A 20,831-nucleotide genomic window follows, 5' to 3' on the forward strand; every position below is an offset into this window, starting at 1 on the left:
TCTCAACAATCTAATGCATCATTTTTACTCCACTGAGTTATTTGCTTTGGAGGCTATCTTTTCGTTCATACACGTTTTTTTTTTTTGAAAAATACTTGAATTTTTTGTGTTTTTCCATCTGTTCCTCATTTGGTAGACAATTATGCCAAAATTGTGGATGAGCGGGGTCGGAACTTTATGTGCGATCGCACATTACCCAGCCGCCTTGTTGCGTCAAAATTCGGTCGAGCGCAACTACTTACCATTAGGAATTATTGAAAAAATGATTATCATTTTCTCGTTTAGTTCACTTATAGTTGAGTACAGCATCACAATCTCTTTTAATACAATTGGCCATCGCCAAATAATTTACCTTTGTCGAACGCTTAACAATATTTCTATGGCACAAAATGTCCGCAATAAGCACTATTTCTCCCATAGTTAGAGCCAGACCAAAAATGACAGAGTGTAGGTTACATTGAAGTACTGATCCACGGAAAAAAAGTTTGAGATCCGCAAATGTTAGCAAAAATCTCGTGACAAGATAACCAGAGCTCACATACTTGCACCCAAATTCATGTAGAAGCAATTATAATACAGATTGCTTGAACTTAAAATGATACTTGAACCTTTCATATCGGAAGATTTCATACTGTGCCAAAAACTTGTAATAAATGACCGGACCCCAGTGTAATAAAAAATTACACTCGGATTCAAGTTCGGCATCACTGTGATCCGGGCCGTAATCAATACAGAATTTTTACAGAGTTCCCTGGTCTAAAGTGACAAGACGGGTCGGGTCACAAGCTTAAAATTGCATGGTATATTGAGTAAAAGTCCCTAGCACAATTTCTGTTCAACAGCCTTTTACAGTTAGCACCAACGGGCAAAGTCGTATCAAAGAAGAACGATCGTTTAACGATCTCTTTCACCAATCTATGAATCTGTGAATTCTGGTCACCGGTACAATGTTTGAACTACTATCGGTCAAACCTCTTTTAACTAAGAAACATTATAAAAACGCTCGAATACTCAACATTGAATTTAAGAACGTGAACTAAAACAGGAAACAGGCGGTTATAACTAATAAATTGAAGGAAATACAGATAAATTAAGGAAAATTAGTTTTCAGCAGTTGTTTGCAGAAGATGAGAGTACTGACGCAGCTGCGGCCTCCGTTTTGATTCTCTTGTCGGGAGAGTTGAAAAAGACAACAGTGAAAACTCCGACAAGACATGTGAACGCCGACAATACCAAGTTCGCAACTGAAACAATGGCTTCCGGTTACAAAAGTGCGGCTAGAAACTCTCACTAGAACCTCAACTACTCGGCAACATTGACTGAAGGCGATGGCTATCAACGTGGATTAAACTTATTTGCTGCTGTTATTCTTATCAAAAAATTCAGAATAATAATGCGTTTGGCATTTTAAACGGGCCTTTTTTTGAACATAGTCTCGAATTTCTTAATCTCTTAACTCACTATGCAATTTCTATAAATAGTGTTTAGGTGACCTAGCCCGCACAATTGCGCTTTAAAATACCATATAATCAGAATAAAATCATTTTTAGGCGCCGGACAAATTGTTCTCAAACGATACCAGCTGATCGATTACCCTGCCTACGATGCTAACGATAAAAAACAGAAATCGATTAAATTTATCGATTAGATTAACGATTAAAGGTTAAGTTTGTGTTTGAGAGCAATTAATCATCTACCAGTCTAAGCCGAAAGAATTATGAGATAATTACTCCATAGGTCCTTTTTGTCAACTCCTTCAGCACACACTTGAATATCATTCTGATACGAAGTCAAGTCCTGGCCCAACATTGGTAATCCCACAAGCATCACTATCCCAATCAGCTGACTAAATAAACAACAACAACAACCGTTCCTCAGTCTCAAATAATCTTAGACTTAGGGTTGAACTTTTCTAATGTGTCACATGTGATGACTTGATTTCTTTATACTTTGAGATGATGATAATGATCCGATTAACCAAGATCGTTTAGAGAGACAGCTTCCTTTTGGTCTCGTTTGTTTTTTTTGAAATGTAGCGATTTCGACTTTGACAATCTTCTTGACTCTTCTAACAGATGAACGCCAGTACTATGGTGTCCAGAATGCGAAAATAAGCTTACGGTTGCATTGAAAGTATTAGCTGTCGCGTTATTCTCCCTTAACAATCAACGTCTACCAAGCCACACTTAGTCATAAGGCAGAGCATTAATAACATTCACCCATTATCTCCTCGACTTCACGAATATCTCTCAATTGCAACAATGCATTGATTGCAAGCATTTTAAGGTTGTGGAAAATAAGAGCAACCTGTGTTAGACTCGTTCATCGATGATTCCTGGTTCTTGGAGATTTTAAAAATTGTATCCGATGATAGTTGAATTACCCAGCTAGGATGACGATTCCGGAGCTTGCAGATTCGGACACTGGGTACGTGCACTCGACCGACAGTTCAAGTGCCAGAGGGAAGAGAACCAGGCCGAAAAAGCCGAACCATCCCACACCCAGCAGAATAAATACTTCATTGTCACTTTTGGAGGCAGCCTGTGAAACAATCCATGTTTCCTTTAGATCAATAAAGAGCCTTTAGTTGAAATCTTTAGATCTGATGTTTCAATTCCTGGTGGAACAAACTGTTAGGGACTTAAAAACCCAAAACAACGTCATTCCGCTTAAATTGAGAGCAAACATAGCCAACTTTGCTGGCGAACTGTGCTCAATACAACTTAAATAATTGCAACAATCTTTTTAGAACAAAACACGCACTATCTCAACATCAATGAGTGAAAATGGAATACAATGTCAAGTGAAAAACACAAAGAAGAAAGTTCAAAAAGCTCAGCGAAGAGTTGGAAATAACATAAAGGACAAACGTCGCGCGAATTATCCGAAAACAACTAGCGAGCGGTTGCCAACGTCAGTAGCTAGTTGTAGCTCAGAGACTCTAGCTGAAGCTTTATTGAGGAGGGGGAAGGGGGGGGGGTGGAGTCGGGCGTCAAGCTCGCGGTGTTACCGGTGGAAGGAGGTGTATGGGTTAGAGCAGCAGGGGGTGTTTTTTGGGAGGGTGGGTTGAGTTAGGGGTGAAACTCTTAAGAACCTCCTTCACACCACGAAATTATGTATTCTGAGCATTTTCGTTGAATCTCACGTACTTCGAGACAAGAAAGACGTAAGGCTTTACGACAGCTGCTCAGAGACCTAATGTCCTCCGGGCTTTTCCTGTTTATTCCGTTTTCTGTTGTATTTCGAGGACGAGAAGTCAGGCGAAAAGCTATCAGACAAAAATCGCATTAAAAAGCAGCAGGATTAATAACCTTTCCACCAACGTCGTTTGAGAGCACTTGATAATCCAATCCAAAGTACTTGGGTCTATTTATTAAATCTAATCTTAGTATCAAAACCAATCTGCATGTGAGCAAAAACAAAGAAGTTTAATTCGTTTATAAATAGAAAAAAATGCGCCATTTGGTGTCTCTCAGTGGATAAAACTCGAGAAATTTATTCTGGTTACAGAATTATTTTTGATAACCCATATTATAGTTGTCTCTTGTCTAATTTTTGGATATAATTAAGTAGCGAACGTTAATGGTATTGCACTACATCGTTATAGCAATGCACTTTTATAATATTAAAAAGATTGAGCAGTAATAATATACCTAGGAGTAATTTTCGAGATTTCGCAGACTTTAGCAAATATTGAAAAAACTTTATTTGACATTGAAAAACAACAGTTGCCATAAAACCTTATTTGTTGCACTAATAAGATACGAGCAAATATTGATGAGTGATATCCAGGACACTATTTAGTGGCAGTAGAAGTGAAGCCCGCTCAAACTAAACTGTTCTAAATTAGTGGTTTTTACAAAATCAAAAAGTGAAAACTGAGACACAAACTAAAGCAACTAAACAAATTTACTTGTATCTAAGGAAAGCACTCACACGACCACTTGCTAGTCCTCTCCGCAGAAGAGCCTCTCCAAATGTTTAAACATAAAGTCCTTTATGCCAGCAAATGAAAAGTTCCAATTATTGGTACTTAATCTTTTTTTTTCGTTTGAAATGAAAGTCGGTCCTCAGATAAGCGGAGTTCAATGAGTTTTATTGTATAGGTTTGCTTTTCCTCACCTTTTGAGGGAAAACTTATAATCTTCAAAACAAGTAATCTCAGTAAAAACAAATTCAAACCTTTAAAATTATTCCTAAGTCTGCAGAATTCATCCTCATATAGTTCAGAAAATAAGAACTTCAGCGTTTCGCTTGCTTACATTTTTTGTAATTTTTAAGGAAAGTCTATTTTTTATGAAACGGCACATCTTTTCAACAAAACGAAATTCAACCCCTTCGTGTAAATAGTCTATGCTGGGGTCAAAAAGAGCTAGGTTCGCAACGAGATCCTTCATTACATGAGGTCGGAACAATACAATGACATCCAGTGAAGGAATTGAAAGATAATTTCGTTGGCGCCATGGAAAGTGTCGATTAGCGGAAGACTCATATATTCCTGCAACCTTTGTCAAACTCAAGAAAAAGCTAACTTATAAAAATTCGCAATGCATGATCACCTCAACCGTGGTATTTGTCCAGAAAAAAACTAATAAACAATTGGATATCAGATCGATTTTTAAAATTAAGACGCTTAAAATTTTATGTATTTCTGCTCTTTTAATTTTGATCCAACAAACAAGATAGAAGCACCCTTTCAAACAAGATGGAAGAAAAACGGCCAAACATAGCCGGCAGATTGCCGCAAAATAGCCACGACAGACGCTTGTGGCCTTCCATGAATTGAAACAAATAAAAAAATAAGATAGACAGATTGACCACCAGTCTTTTAATAGACCACCAGATTTTTGGTTCGATTCGGACTGTCATTTTTATGAGACACCTACGCTCCATAAGGCAAAAACCCTAATGGAGCTTTTTCAAAATTAATATTAGAAATCAAAAACTCAAAATCAAAATAAAAAAAAAGAATTAGGGCATATACATTTGGCACTACTTAGATGCACACTATTGACCTTTAACTAGTAAATGTTCAAAAAATTTAAAGTTCATTAAGCGGGTTCAGAAGTCATTTTTTGAGGAGGTAAGTCACGCAATTGACCTAAAAGCTGAATAAATGAGGTCACGCACAAAAATTTTAACTGCAAAGCAGTAGAAATCACTGGAACTGAAAAAGTTTACTCCAAGAAGTTAGGTCGCAAGAATCATCGATGGAGACGACGAATTAAAAAACATAGCAGGACAATTTCTGGCGTACAATTCAAAGAATTATCATTGACTGATCAATAACCTATACCTAGAACGGACTACGAGTGATTTGGAAAAACCATTTCTCAAAAAATCCGATCGAAACTTTAAAAAAAAACAGAAAGCAATGTCAAAATGCCGCATGTGAACAAAAAACAACTAGCGGGAAATGAAATTTTTGGTTCAAACAAAGAGCTAGGCCTATAATGCACTATGATTGGATTGGCTAAACCATTTAGCAAAAAATCTGATCCAAAAAACCGAAAAAAAAATGAAAATCGAAGTGAAATTGCCGCATGTGAAAAAAACCACTAGCGAGAACACCGTGTTCTCATTCTACTTTAAAATTAGAGCAAAAAAACCACTCGCTTTTTCACTCCACTTCCTGTTCCGGCGTGACCAAAATCACTACATCAATTTGATTTCAAAGATTAAAATGTGTGAACAGATTTTACAAAAACATAACCGGAAGAATTCCGGAAGCGATTCGAAGCGTCAAAGCTTCACAAAAACCGTAATTGCAGCTCATACCACGCTTTTTGTATTTAAACATCAACTTTTTATCTCACCTGGTTTGATTCAAAATGATTGCTGAAATTTATACCGAATTCACCACGAAAAACAAATGCAGCAAAAGTCCATTAAATAAATTTGTTAACGTAAAAAAATGTCCAATATTCTCAGGATGGTCAAAGTACTGATCGGATCAAAAACTGGCAGCGCTGCAAATTGGAATGAAGTAACTCAAAATTCTGGTCTTGAAAAAACTACGCAATCACCAATAATACCCAAAAACAATTCTTGAAAACAAATCACATAAAAATCTTAGATAATAAACTAAATTTTTCGAAAGAAAAAAACCAAAAAGAAAGACTCGAAAGACCACTACATTTAGTTTTCAAATCACTGCAATTAAAACCAAAATAAGATATTCGTTTTTATTGTTGGAGATATGATAGACAAAATGAATTCAAACTATTTCAAAATTAAATTGATCATAGAAAAAACAATAAAAAAAAATACAACGGCAAAAAAAGTATAAAAAGAATACCAAAGCTTCCAAATAAATGACGACAGTAGTAATCAGTGCAAATTTTGCAAAAGAAATTCCAGCAAATCCTCACAGCTGCATTCTCTCTAATGAAATCAAATGCAAACCAAAGTGACAAAAACCTAAGAAAAAGCAGAAATCGTTAAAAATTTTAACAACTGAAAAAGCAAAGCAAAATAAAAATACAGATGCTAGGTGAATGCTAGAATGATAGATGCTAGAAAGTACATGATTCAGACACAATGTAGGAAACACAAACAAAAGATCTACCTTTTGATGAGTGATTTTTACCTTAAAAGTTAAAAATTGAAATTGAAAGATAAAATGAACAAAAACAAATACATTTCAAAAATTAGAATTTTAGACTTAGATTAAACTAAGAGCCAACTTCTAGTTTAGATTTAAAAAAAGCAGATACAAAATTCGAAAACAGTAAAATATTTTGCAAAAAAAAGGTCCAAAAAATTTATAAAACTATTTTTTATGAAAAAACTGTATTTCAAAAACTTCACTCAACAAAATGAATTATTATTGAAATGAAATTAAAATCCATGGTGTTGGAAAAAAGACCGTTTGTAGTAAATTAAACCAAAATACAAAAAAAACGAAATTTCCTCGCGGTGGAAAGAGGCATTCGGTATATAAATGATCAATGAGCTGCCATATGAAGTGATTTTTTATTAATAAAGGGCTGAAAGAACCAAAAATGAAGAAATTAAAAAAAGCCAAAAATTAACTAAAAAAACAAGAAATATGTGCTAATTTTGGATTTGAATTGCATTATTAGGCTCTGCAAAGCACTGTGGTATCAATTTCCGAGGGCTGCATTTCAATATGACGTCGAATAAAAATTATTTCCACAAAAAAAACGAAATACACGCCAAAAAACTGGGCCAATTAGATGAAAAAATGGCTAAAACCGTTCTCTATATGTGCCATTCTGTTAAAAAAAAACACTTTTCAAAATCGAAAAGTCATTCACTGAACGCAGCGCATGATTAAAAAACTTCTCTCTCTCGCTCAGAAAAAATTTCTTCACACGGCAAATTTTCTCACTTTAGCTTTTATGTCAAAACGCCGTCTGAACGAATAATACTTCCAGTAAAAAACCTTAAGAAAACCAATACTCCTCTTCGAGTCGTAAAAGAAAGAGCGCCTCAATACAATTCAAATTTTTTGAATTGTAATAAACCACGATGTCCCCAATAATAGCCGCTATCGCTTCGCGGCTATTAAAAAATAAATCACTTTGGGATATTTGATCAAGAAAAATACGGAAGCCAAGAACACAATTTTTAACAAACCATACAAAAACCTGTAAATCTGAGAAACTGACAAATAGTGTTCCACCAGGTCAAGAAACATCAGTTTCAAATTTGAGCAGGAATTTAAGCAAAACCCTAACCCATGCGAAAAGAGCAATGCCCAGACAGGCGAGTAGATAGCACACTTTGTAGATGAAGTCGAACTTCTTTGTGTTGTCGGCTATCGTTCCAAATATAGCCGCTCCGATACAACCAGAGCCAATAGCTACAGTAGATGTGATCCCCGAAAACGTCTACAAAGTTTGAGAAAACAGTCAAAACTTCAAATAAAAAAAGAACATTGTTAATTTCCTCTGATACACACAAGAATAAAATGCAAATGGTAAAAGAGGCAATGTAACTTTAAGAATATAACATTATGTAAAATTATAAAATCATTAAATTACTCAACTAAAAATTCGACCTTACATTAGTAAAAAAATGGCCTAAAATGCTAGCATAAAATGTTCTCACAATTTTATATGTACATCATGAAGATTAAAAATAAAATCTAATGCTCTCAATGTCGTCTTTCATTAAATTTCAAAGTACATAATGATAGTACATATTGATACATAATGTTAGTTAAATCCTGCACAGTCCTAGAAAAAATCAGGCCTTATAAATGTGAAAATATATTACATTCATTATAAAGTTCTACACAAATTCTCCGGCGTTTCCGACGAATCGGCATACATTTTCACTTCGATATAGACATGACTTTGTTTTTTAAACAAAATCAGCCTGCTGAATATTTCAGCCTCATTTTCTAAAACAAAACTACAGTGCATTTAAGAAAGCACTTTTTTTTAAAAAAAGTAGTAAACTTGGTTGTGAAATAAGAGCAAAATGAAAGATGAACAAACGTCGGTGTATCCGTTGACGCAGAGCACTTGTTCCAGGAGAGATATGAGAGTACTGAAGGCCGCCAGTCCAGTGCCAAAAGACAACATCAAGTACCAGAACTGCTTACTCTTTAGACACTACACACCAAAACATATAATTAACCAATCATGGCTCAGACAACGCTCATTCCATGCAAAAATGTGTCCCGCAATTTGGTGATGACATTTTCAAGGATTGAGATGCCAGAATGAAGTAACCATTGATCAGACGACGATGAATGTTTATTTGCATGCTCAAATTTTGCACATGGAAAGCCAAAGATAATGCTGAGAAACGAATCAACTAATGCTCGCTTACAGTTATACGCAAGCCCAACTGAAACTAGAAACTTAATTGGCCTTCTATCTGAACTGTTATTACAGAATGTTGCTAAGACTACTGAATCTAGTATATTTTGCACACAACATATGAACGTCTTCAAAGCTGCCACATTATAGTCAGCAAAAACCAGTGCGTTACAAAGTTATGATTACATCTAGTTAAGCAGGACTCCTGTAAGCTTCGAACTTTACGGCACTCGATAATTCGTATAAAAAAGCGCAATCATAAAATAAGCTGAAACAAACGCGTCTAATGCAGATTATTTCTTCTTTTTCAAAAAATTATGCTAATCGAAAACACGCTGATCATTGATGATTTCAAAGTGATACTTCAACTCTGAAAGGATTAAGTTGAAATTTAACGGTGATAAGGTTTAGACAACTTATCATTAGCCAGCTCCTGGACAAAGGAACAACGTACTTGTTTCATACTGTCCTTGAACCCCATAGAAGCAACTGCTCCACTGGGCGAAGGAGGAATCGGTGGATAACTTCCTGTCCTGACAAAGACCAGACAGATAACTGATGGAATTACACTTGGAAGACTCCAAACTAGCACCTGAACAATAAAGGCTTTCCAATGTTTGGAAAATTGAGACGTAAAAATTATAGGAAAAACAACGAACCATTTTCTCGACGTTGGACGGATCGTTGTTGACAATGAAAGGTGTCGCCAGGAACGCGACCATAAGACCAAACTCATTGGCTAAAAAACGAACCAATCAAGAATTCTTAAGCGCATTCAATTGCTTTCCGACAAAATTCCTCATAAATATTTCAACCAAGTTCTCAATAGTTTCCAACTCACATTAAAATTAAATTACTGCTAATTACAAAAAATCAAGTTGATTTTCCTTCGAAAGCTGAAACAAATATTCGAAAAAACTTAGTCTTTCTTCGTAACCGAGGTTGGAGTTAAGACAAACCACGAAATAGATCAAAGAAGGCTTCGAACCTATAGTTCCCGCTGCATTTGCGATAGTTCTCTCATCCGGTGCGAACCAATACGCAGCCAGCTTAGTCGGCTGGATTAGAATGAAGGCCTGGGCAACTGCAGTTATAGACTGGCCAATGAAGAGAACTATAAACTGAGTTTGAATATCGTCAAACAGATAGATGGCCAGCACCCTCAACAGACCTCCTATCATGTTGATCAAAGCTGCTGAGATCATCTAAATAAGCACAGTCAATTTTGCGAGGCGGAATTGAACGCTTCTCGCAATTTTCTCCAAAAAACAATTCAAAAATTTTTTAACAATTGAATCTTTCGACTAAGATTTTTACTATTTCACTTCAACTTTTAAAAATTTTGTCCCTATTAATTAACTCTTAGTTTCAAAAGACAGTTTTAAAATCGCTTTTAGATGTAAAAAGAGAAGCAATGAGCCGTGATAGTCTAGCCGAGTGCTTCTAGAACTTACACCAAATTTTGGTTCTCCACTTTAGCTCAAACTCGGTCTTGCATTTCAAAATTCATAAGAAATTGACTCTTTTGTGCATCATCAAGCTACAAACTAATATTCTATGTTACTCGTGGAATAAAGTCTAGGTGCTTACGAGAGGTTTCAGTCCGAATCTCTCGGCCATGTAAGTGCCGACGAAGTTGAACGGAATGAATATGATGAAGTAAATTGCGGTGAGCATGTTGACCCAGGAGAGAGAGACTCCGAAGTAGGAGGCAGTCGAGTCAGCCACTGGAGCGAAGCAGATCCACATCTGCAACCAAACCACCCAAAATTTGACCAGACAAAATGCGAAAATTAAAAAAATGGGTCGCTTGGGCTACAGATTTTATCCTGATGATTGCAAATTTTTGGACAAGGCATATCAAAAAATGTACAAATGGGCAACGAATGGTTTTGAGCCACGCGTTCGAAAGTTTGCTCCAAACAGGCGTTCAAAATGTACGCTAAATGAAACGAGGAAACAAATGAGTCGCCTTCAATCCGATCTAATATTTAGTTAGTTGCCAACACTTGCTGCATATTAAGACGCAATTTAGGAACAATAATACGATAAATGTACCATATCCTAGTTGAACTGATTACTAAAAGTGCGCTAGTTACTAAAAGTGCACTGATTACTAGTTGAACTGATTACTATGCAATGCGTACAGTGGCGTTTGTGTAATTGAGGAAGAAGACTATTGAGAGGAGGACCCATCGTCTCTTGTACTGTTTGAACTCCCCACTAGACACCGGACCACCATCTCTGTCAACCCCGAGGAGATCGCTCTGAAAGGGTCCAGCCCTCAGTCAATGCTCTACTGATTGTCTGCAGTCTAATGACACTTCTCGATCTTATTTTTATCAATATTCTTAGTCGGTAGAGGTTAGTTTTTAAACCTGAGAAAATTGGCACATTTTGGGCCCAATTTTGGACATTTTGCTCAGATTCAACCTACTTTCGCCAAACTATTTGAGCACTTTTGATTTTATAATTTTTCACATCTAAGGTTTTACGCGGAAAAATCGACGTAAACTAAGAGAGCTCTGCTCAAACCTAAAAATTTCTCTATTCCAAGGTAAAACTTCGCGTACTTTTTAAAATTCGTGCATATAATTTGAAATGAAATAATTAAGAAAACCTAAGCTGAAAAAACTACTAATTTTTATCAAAAACATTTTTAACACAAAAACTTATCATGGAAGGCAACTTCACTTTTCATTATCTTGCCTCCAAATTCCATGTTTGATCTTTGATTTGAGCTGTCACCACATAGACATTGAGGTAAAATTTCTGAGTACTAAAATTTTGTTATTTAAGATTTCAAAATGGCCTTTACTGTTAATTATTCTAATTTAAAAACTCTATGCATCAATTTTTTTAGAAAAAAGTACAATGTTTTCTGAAATGAAATAAATGGTGCTCAACGGCCATTCTGATAACCTTATCAAAATATTATCAAGATTTTGAGCTGAGTGTTTGAGCAGAGCTGTATTTTGAATAAACATTGAGCTCTGAAAAAACGAAAATGGCACGCAAAGTAAATTATACTGATTAAAAAAAATTAATAATGTTAGAGTAGTTCCTTCTTTATTTTAATAAATGAAAAAGAGTAGAGTGCATAGCAATTTTTTGATAGTCAAGCATATCTGCAAAAGAATTATTTTGAGATAGCTGATTACATTATCCAGCGACCTCTTTGTCTGCACTTCGATACTTCAAATTTACAGTAAATAGATCATAAACATTGACTATAGAACCAACTGTAGACATTGGCTTTGAAATTTTCTAGAATCGAGATGCCGAAAAATTAACCTAGTTTTAATAAAGTTCAAAGTTGCCAAAGTTCTCAGGGGTGTCTTCTAGTTTTGCAAAAACAGATTTAACGAAGAAACCTTCTGAATAGATCAACAATTAAATAATTTACAAATTTTTGTTGTGCTTGCTGTCGAATAGCTGTCGTGCAATTTGTCAAAAGTCTTTGCAATCAAAAACAATATCATAGCGTCTACGGCTCAACTTTGCAAACAAAACTTGCTCTCAAGTAATTTAAATTTCTTTTAATAGTTAGTAATTTTCACGTCAAAATTAAAAGGGAATCTAAATTTTGAATACGTCAAGAATTGTTAATTTAGCCATCTGGCTATAAATCAAAAAATATACATTTACATCAGGAGATATACAGACATCATCCCGATAAAAACTAATAATCGAAGTTCATGGTTTAGCTGGATTATGCTCATTGTCTGGTAAACTTAAAAAAAAACGATTTTGTACGTTCTGTATTCTTATCAATTTGCTATTGATTTTAAAATAACCAAACCACAACCTAAGATTTTTATAATGGAGAGACGCTGACATCATTTTTTGATTAAAGCGCTCTTGGAATGAGACGATGAGAAAGTTTTTGAATCTGTCAATATTCAGTCCATGGGACTATTGCAGTAAGATAGTACTACCGATTTTTTTTTTACCAATTGATAACACTGATTTGACCACTTTCGATACTTCCGCATTTCTCTTATTTTGATTTCGCCGAGAGAGACTTTTCTCGCTGTCATAACCATGACCACCAAAAAAATTCTGGATCGATATAAACAACGCCATCGATATCTTTTAAAAAAATTTTCAGCAATTCATTAACGAATATAACCCACTAAACGTCGGAAGAACTGCTCTCGAACGACTAGTGGGAGCTCTAATCAATTGCAGCCGGCTTCAGTCGGGGGGAGCCTAAATGGGACTCAGAAAATCAATAGTGGGCTTCAAATAACCACATTAGAGGTTAACATATACCACTATTAAGATTTAAGTGAAAAATGGCACCAGTTTTCAATTGACTTTTAGAATTAAATTACCACCAATCGAGTTCAGCTGCTTTGAATTGTGATCGAGAAAGAATTTTAGATCATGCGAAACGCAAGAAGTCAAGGTCTTAAAAGTCAAAACGGTCAAGCAAAAATTTTGCATAAAAAACACGTTTACAATAACTGCTTCTCTACGAGAGCAATTAAAAAGTTAAACAATGTGCAGTTTATGCAAATTTGAAACTTTTAATGTTTTCAAATTGCACCACAAAACCAAAAAAGAGCCTGTTCAGCACTCTGACCGACACCGAAGATTCTTACTGAAATCATTATTAAAATCTTAATTTAAAAGATTCTCTTCTTTGATACTCAAAATTACAGAACACCTCTTTTAAATCGCCTTTATTTATTGTATCTTCATGTCAAATGTTTTCTAACTTCTCTTTGATTCTTGTCAGACCTGGTTACATCCCGTCGAATGGGCCAGGCAGGAAACATGGGAAAGAGAAGTTAAAAAAAAGGATGAGTGGAGTCCCGGTAATCAAAATTACTGGACTCTTGTAATTCTTCACGTCCCAACCCATTGTTTTTCATATCCTCTTTTTTATATCAGAATTAGTTTGTCCTTAGTTATTTCATTCTACGTTCATCCTACATCATCCTACTCTGTTGTTACATCTACGAGAAAAAAAAAGGTTTTAGAAAAACTCATTTTTGACCTTACCGTTTGATAATTGTTTAAAATTGCTCAAAATAAAATGTTTTGTTATTCTGGATTTGCTATGTGTTGACCTGTAGCAGTTTTGTGGCACTATATTTTGACTGGCAGTTGTTAAAAAGCTTCACGGTGCTCACTGACTATCCACTTCACATACCATTCACCGAACGAATTTATTATTTTATATCATCAAGACATTTTGCTATATAAAACAAAGCAAAATGTCATGATGATAATAATAATGATAAATTCGTTCAGTGAATGGCATTCACTGCTTTGTTTTGTTATATTTTTGCTTCGTTTTATATAGCTATATAAAACAAGCTCGGGGATTAACGCCTTGCGTGCAACCCAAAAGAATGGTTAAAAAATCACTCAGCGAACGCCTCAGAACAGAATGACACTCAAAGTTAACACTGAAGGCATTTAGGGTACCGTGAATAGTCGATAATGCATACAAAATAAAAATAGAAGTGTGGTTTCTAGGACTTTTAGGAACCTGTGAAGTGCGGTTCATGGCGCCCAATGAGGCAGACAAGTTAGGGTCACTGTTATTGGACAGAACAACCGATGGAACAGTCGAGTTAGGCGCCAGCGAGGAATCTGACGATGAGACTGAATTGCGACGTTTCAAAGGCATCCGTTGCACGTTTTGGAGGTTAAAAGGTCACACTGACGCCCGAAATCTAGGGAACTGTTTCCTTCTTCACCTTGAAAATCTTTTTTCTCTCACAAATTTGAGAGGATATAAAAATGTTTTGATAATCTTTTGCGTAGTTCAATAAGAGTTGGCGCAGTTGTTACAATTATGCAATTGGATCTCTTCCGTCTGTGCCCCCCCCCCCCAAACCCCCCAGTACGCTATGCACCTCATAGTTAAGACACACATACACAAAAGCGAAAGATCCAAGGAATTTGATCTCAAGGTCGTTAAAAAGAAAAAAGCACAATTATAGGAAAACAAGGAAACAGTTCCAACTACTCCAATATTACTCGTTCCAGGGGACACTCACACACAAGAACTCCAAGGTTAAAAAATAACCAATATCGTCGTAACAAAATTACAACGCAAAAAACGTTTACAATAACTGCTTCTCTACGAGAGCAATTAAAAAGTTAAACAATGTGCAGTTTATGCAAATTTGAAACTTTTAATGTTTTCAAATTGCAACACAAAACCAAAAAAGCCTGTTCAGCACTCTGACCGACACCGAAGATTCTTACTGAAATCATTATTAAAATCTTAATTTAAAAGATTCTCTTCTTTGATACTCAAAATTACAGAACACCTCTTTTAAATCGCCTTTATTTATTGTATCTTCATGTCAAATGTTTTCTAACTTCTCTTTGATTCTTGTCAGACCTGGTTACATCCCGTCGAATGGGCCAGGCAGGAAACATGGGAAAGAGAAGTTAAAAAAAAGGATGAGTGGAGTCCCGGTAATCAAAATTACTGGACTCTTGTAATTCTTCACGTCCCAACCCATTGTTTTTCATATCCTCTTTTTTATATCAGAATTAGTTTGTCCTTAGTTATTTCATTCTACGTTCATCCTACATCATCCTACTCTGTTGTTACATCTACGAGAAAAAAAAAGGTTTTAGAAAAACTCATTTTTGACCTTACCGTTTGATAATTGTTTAAAATTGCTCAAAATAAAATGTTTTGTTATTCTGGATTTGCTATGTGTTGACCTGTAGCAGTTTTGTGGCACTATATTTTGACTGGCAGTTGTTAAAAAGCTTCACGGTGCTCACTGACTATCCACTTCACATACCATTCACCGAACGAATTTATTATTTTATATCATCAAGACATTTTGCTATATAAAACAAAGCAAAATGTCATGATGATAATAATAATGATAAATTCGTTCAGTGAATGGCATTCACTGCTTTGTTTTGTTATATTTTTGCTTCGTTTTATATAGCTATATAAAACAAGCTCGGGGATTAACGCCTTGCGTGCAACCCAAAAGAATGGTTAAAAAATCACTCAGCGAACGCCTCAGAACAGAATGACACTCAAAGTTAACACTGAAGGCATTTAGGGTACCGTGAATAGTCGATAATGCATACAAAATAAAAATAGAAGTGTGGTTTCTAGGACTTTTAGGAACCTGTGAAGTGCGGTTCATGGCGCCCAATGAGGCAGACAAGTTAGGGTCACTGTTATTGGACAGAACAACCGATGGAACAGTCGAGTTAGGCGCCAGCGAGGAATCTGACGATGAGACTGAATTGCGACGTTTCAAAGGCATCCGTTGCACGTTTTGGAGGTTAAAAGGTCACACTGACGCCCGAAATCTAGGGAACTGTTTCCTTCTTCACCTTGAAAATCTTTTTTCTCTCACAAATTTGAGAGGATATAAAAATGTTTTGATAATCTTTTGCGTAGTTCAATAAGAGTTGGCGCAGTTGTTACAATTATTCAATTGGATCTCTTCCGTCTGTGCCCCCCCCCCCCCCAAACCCCCCAGTACGCTATGCACCTCATAGTTAAGACACACATACACAAAAGCGAAAGATCCAAGAAATTTGATCTCAAGGTCGTTAAAAAGAAAAAAGCACAATTATAGGAAAACAAGGAAACAGTTCCAACTACTCCAATATTACTCGTTCCAGGGGACACTCACACACAAGAACTCCAAGGTTAAAAAATAACCAATATCGTCGTAACAAAATTACAACGCAATAACTGAATTCGATTAAGAGCAAATAGTTAGTATGTGTCACCGCTTATTATTATTATGTACAAACTGTTAGGTCAAACATACACACCGTATCATTCGCTAAATAAAAGTCAGTAATCAAGTCAAAGAAAGTACTTCAAAGGACTTCAAATTAAAGTAGGCTTACGAAATATTTTACTCGATAGTAAGTATTAGAGATGATTTCTAGAGAAGAACTGGTCACATTAGGTACAAATATTATGATAAATTGTTGATACGTTCACCAGTTCAAAACTATGCTTTGAGAACTCTGCAAATAATGGTCAATAGTTAAACGATAGTGAAACATCGCGTAAAATAAACTGAAACGTTCTCAACATTATAAGAGGCCAAATAAGGTCTAAGTTACGTCTAAAGAGAACTCAATTTAGTATTTCATTGACATTAAAGTTAAGTGATGTTTGCTTCTAAGGCTAGTTGTGCTCAAACAGAGAAAACAAAATAAGACTATAATTCTAAATTCAAGACAAGATACATAACACATTTTACTTATTGTGGCGACGTAAACAATGAAGCCAACACACACAAGCAACACTGCATGAATACTGACGTATTAAATAAAAGAGGTTTATTTTTCTATAGATGCAATTTTTCCGCAGACGTTTCGTTCCAAAATAGCAACGCGTTTAAAAGAAGAAGAAAAAAGCAAAAACAGCAAAGCAACGCTTTCAATTTCAGATACACAAAAGGCGTTCATTTTATTCTTGTTGGGACATGCATGCAGCTTCTTTGCAAACCACTATATTTTCATATATCGTAATACACCTTGGAATGCTAAATTGTAGCAAAAATTCCTGTTAAAAACCGATAGATCGCAAGGTTTGCCCGAGTTTGCCAGCAACCGACAACGAAACCCACAACACACACAAACCGACTAATGTCGGAAGAATTGCTCTTGAACGACAGGCGGGTGGAAAAACCCGGCTAGCCGTCCCTGTTGGTTGCTAAGCTGCAATCTTTTTTATTTTAGCAACAAGCTTTACTTCAGAGTGAGAACAATAGAGATGACTCAAAAATGAAGATCGAAAGCGTGAAAAACTCACTTGTGAAGTCAAAGAATGTTTTAGAAAAGCGCAAAAACGGTCAAGCGAAAAATTTGCATAAAAAGACCAACACGTTTACAATAATTTCTATGGACTTCGTTCAAGAGCAATTAACCATTTTTATTAAATAAGGGAAAGCATTTTATCTTTCGTTCATTCCGTCTGATGATATTAACTGTCAAGGTTCACGCTAAAACGCCAAAACTTTCCGTGTTCACTGAAAATTAAAAAAAATCTATTCAACATTGAGATGAGATAAATGTAAAACTTTTAAACTTCCTTATCTCACTTTCTTGTTCCCAACTTTAACTTTCTTTTCTCAAAAATATGACAGGAACCTGCTTTCTAATCAGCCCAATTTTACAAAGCAAAACAATTCGAAACATATTAAAGCCTTTGAAAACACAAAACGTCGAATGTTCAAATTCAACTAAACTAACTCACATGTGAATCACAAATTCATCAATAAAATTACAAGAAAAACATCTGGTGAGGCCTGCTCATAATTCCGATCTTCAACAATGACTGGGAGAACCTATATCGGTGAGAAAAAAATGAGGAAAATTAGACAAATTTCAATTTAAACCATATTGTGCTGAACCTTACACAATAAAAGGACTTCATAAAAATCAAAACAGCAACAATTAACATTTTGATAGCAGTTATTTCTATGTCAATTGTACAAATGCTACGTAAAAATGCCGTATAGTACAAATAATTGCACAAAGGTCGCGTAACTTTTTAGATCTACGGTCTTTAAAAGATAGCTAAAAAGCCGGAAAAAAAATTGCTGAGATGCTATTTTGATTAAGAATCTATAAAACTTATCACTGTTCCTATTAGCTGCTCTCAAATGACCTTCAATTAGAGTGAAACACTCTCAGTGGACATTCCCCGAATTGAAGTTAAAATCATTTGGAAAACGAGGAAAGTCATTTCTGAGAGTGAGTGAAAACACACTTGACCGAATGTATCATGCTAATGAACAAAAAACTCGCTCCACTAAGAAAATTAACGTGACGCACGCAATTCAATCGGAACTGAATGAATGGACGGACAAACAGCATATTTAAAGCAATCATGACGTCATAACAAAATCTTAACGCCAAAAAAGAACATAGCAGGTCAAGTCCTGAATTACATTCGTCGACTGCTTCGTAGATCTGCAGTCTCATTAAGATAGTGAAAGAAACAACCAATTTTTTGACGACGAACTATCAAATGGTCTTCTAAATTTAGAAAAGTCCTGATCAATCCAAAGTTTGGAACAAATTGTTGACAGAACATCTTAGAAAAGGCTTCTGATTTACATTAGCCGTTGCGTTTTAATTTAACACCTGACTAATCAGGTTTTTAAAAATTGAAGTATCTCTTTGTTAGCCAGATGCCGTATTGAACTGAACATTAAAAATCGCACTGAATTGAAGGTGCGACAAAGCATATTTGTATTACTAATCAACAGATAAATCAAGAGGATCTATTCATTCTCAAAACTAACTAGTCCAATCGCTTTGTAAACTTTTTCTTGCAATTTTCTGCGAACCGAAATCACTAAAAAATACAATTAAAGCAAAAAAAATCAATTTCTAATATAATAGTTTGTCGGATATTTCCCACGTGACAACAACTTCATATGAGTAATAATCATTTTTTACCCTGCCGAATGCTAATCGTAAACTTTTAAGAGTTGAAAAACATCTTAACTTGGTTAATTTGAGACAAGAAATTTTCGATGACAAAAAACAACTCGCACTTACTTAGAAAAAACAGATGACAATGAGGCAACGACAACAAAAGCACTATTTATTCCATTCTCATAAAAAAAGAGGTTGCGTTGCCTAAATAGTTCTCGTTCACATAAATCAATTTAAATGTTACTTAAAAACACTTTAGCTGTCACCAAAAGAGAATTGAGATTGTCAAGATTAATTTCCGGGTCATATCCTTGTTTTAAAATTTGTCTTTCAATTAATAGCAATTAAAAGCTACAATATTTGGTGTTTGTCATTCGAATTGCTACTTGATTTCTCGTCATTCAATTAATTGAGCAATAGTTGATTGATTGCCAAACCCCGCATTTATATCGTAATAGGCATAAGAGAAACATAAACAGAAAAAAGTCGAGCGAATCGCTCTCAGAAGAAAGAGGTCTGTTTATTTTTTAGCCTACTTTTCAACAAGGGGTGATGTTTTGTCTAGATGTCATTATAGCTTATTCGGCTACTTGAAGTGCGGCGAATTAACTTAGCGATGTAAATTCTGAATGAGAACAAGCAAGCAATCACGCAAAAATCAAGAAGTCAAGCGTAATAAAATAGCTAAAACCACCAAAGAATATTCTGAAACAAAAACGTTCAAGCAAAAATTCTCCATTAAAAAAGGACACACGGCTATAGTAATTGCTTTAGAATTGGTTTAAGCAATTAAAACTAAACCCTTTTCTCTATTATTTTTATATGTTCCTTATAATGGACAATCTATCAGAAGGATACGACTTGGCCCGCACGACCTTATCGAAACATTCACCGTCTCGAATTAGCTTTCAGGCTAATTTACCAGCGTTCAACGATTATGTATGGTTTAATATGGCTTAACTCACTGTTGCGGCTCCAATGATTTACGTCATTGATGTTGTTATTGTCGATGTCATCTTGTGAACTATCGGCGCAGGATACCGCTTCAAAAGCTGCCATGGTGTTCCCTCCTGAATTTTCAGGTAGCTCAGTACCTACGCCACGAGAGTCTTCTGTCATTGATGAGCAGGAGTAGCAATGTCTCCAATTAGCCAGCAAAGGGGCTAAATGAAAAACAAGTCTCACTAAGTTCATTTTGCAATTTATGATATTGAAACGGAATTAAGCAGAGAAATTAATGGAACAGTAAAACCGCAAATTGTTTATCAAGATTAATAACCAAGAGTTTGAGGCCGAGAGAAATGACTTCGGAAGTAGTATAAGAAATAAACATACCAATGAAAAACTCCAAAGCTGTTTTTGCTGAATTGAATTCCTTAACATTTAACTGCTCTGAAAATTTAATCAACTACTAAATAAAGTTTTAATCTACTACTAAAATATCAACACCAAAATATTTTTGTAGTAAATCTTACCTGCGGTGCAAAATGATTTGGTTGAACCAAGAACAACGCACGTATATATCAATATAATAACGCAAAGTTACTTGCAAATAATGCCACACCCCCACATTTGACCTATCTGATAAGATTCAGTCGAATTAAAGACAAATTTACAGACGCC

The 20,831-nt window shown here is 35.3% G+C and overlaps 2 protein-coding genes across 4 annotated transcripts in view; both read right to left on the bottom strand.

The window, feature by feature from the left end:
- LOC142356218 (uncharacterized) overlaps window positions 1-20,596 on the bottom strand; it is a 69,004-nt gene extending 48,408 nt beyond the window's left edge. The window contains exons 1-2 of the mRNA XM_075408168.1: window positions 20,544-20,596; window positions 20,174-20,371 (exon numbers count right to left, since the gene is read on the bottom strand). Of these exons, the coding sequence (XP_075264283.1) occupies window positions 20,174-20,327 (154 nt within the window). The 5' untranslated portion in view covers window positions 20,328-20,371; window positions 20,544-20,596. The remainder of the gene's footprint in view (window positions 1-20,173; window positions 20,372-20,543) is intronic.
- Window positions 1,004-14,875, bottom strand: LOC142356220 (solute carrier family 49 member A3-like). Of its 3 annotated transcripts, none has more exons than XM_075408174.1 (12): window positions 14,779-14,875; window positions 14,299-14,485; window positions 10,943-11,062; window positions 10,386-10,544; window positions 9,784-10,000; window positions 9,455-9,534; window positions 9,250-9,387; window positions 8,469-8,585; window positions 7,704-7,856; window positions 2,384-2,541; window positions 1,731-1,846; window positions 1,004-1,244 (listed from the first exon to the last, which is right to left on the bottom strand). In XM_075408174.1, exons 2-12 carry the CDS (start codon window positions 14,437-14,439, stop codon window positions 1,108-1,110), a joined length of 1,536 nt encoding a protein of 511 aa, XP_075264289.1. In that variant the 5' UTR covers window positions 14,440-14,485; window positions 14,779-14,875; the 3' UTR covers window positions 1,004-1,107. The 3 variants fall into 3 exon arrangements, 2 of the variants coding, with proteins under 2 accessions (XP_075264289.1, XP_075264288.1); XM_075408173.1 differs by having other exon boundaries at window positions 14,299-14,493; window positions 14,779-14,868; XR_012761381.1 differs by lacking the exon at window positions 1,004-1,244 and having other exon boundaries at window positions 1,767-1,846; window positions 2,308-2,541; window positions 14,299-14,493; window positions 14,779-14,869.
- Window positions 20,597-20,831: the final 235 nt, after the last annotated feature.

The sequence above is a fragment of the Convolutriloba macropyga genome, unplaced genomic scaffold (assembly GCF_964194025.1).
Source record: "Convolutriloba macropyga unplaced genomic scaffold, txConMacr16.3 SCAFFOLD_90, whole genome shotgun sequence".
Taxonomy (NCBI): Eukaryota; Metazoa; Xenacoelomorpha; order Acoela; family Convolutidae; genus Convolutriloba; species Convolutriloba macropyga.

What these genes read in the sequence shown, in the direction of transcription:
- LOC142356220 (XM_075408174.1), bottom strand. Translation starts at nt 14,439, where the DNA reads ATGCCTTTGAAACGTCGCAATTCAGTCTCATCGTCAGATTCCTCGCTG. An exon ending in TCAAGGACAGTATGAAACAA is followed by an intron (nt 8,586 to 9,249) that starts GTACGTTGTTCC and finishes TTTGGTGTGTAG; the next exon opens with TGTCTAAAGAGTAAGCAGTT. An exon ending in GGAATCGTCATCCTAGCTGG is followed by an intron (nt 1,847 to 2,383) that starts GTAATTCAACTA and finishes TTGTTTATTTAG; the next exon opens with TCAGCTGATTGGGATAGTGA.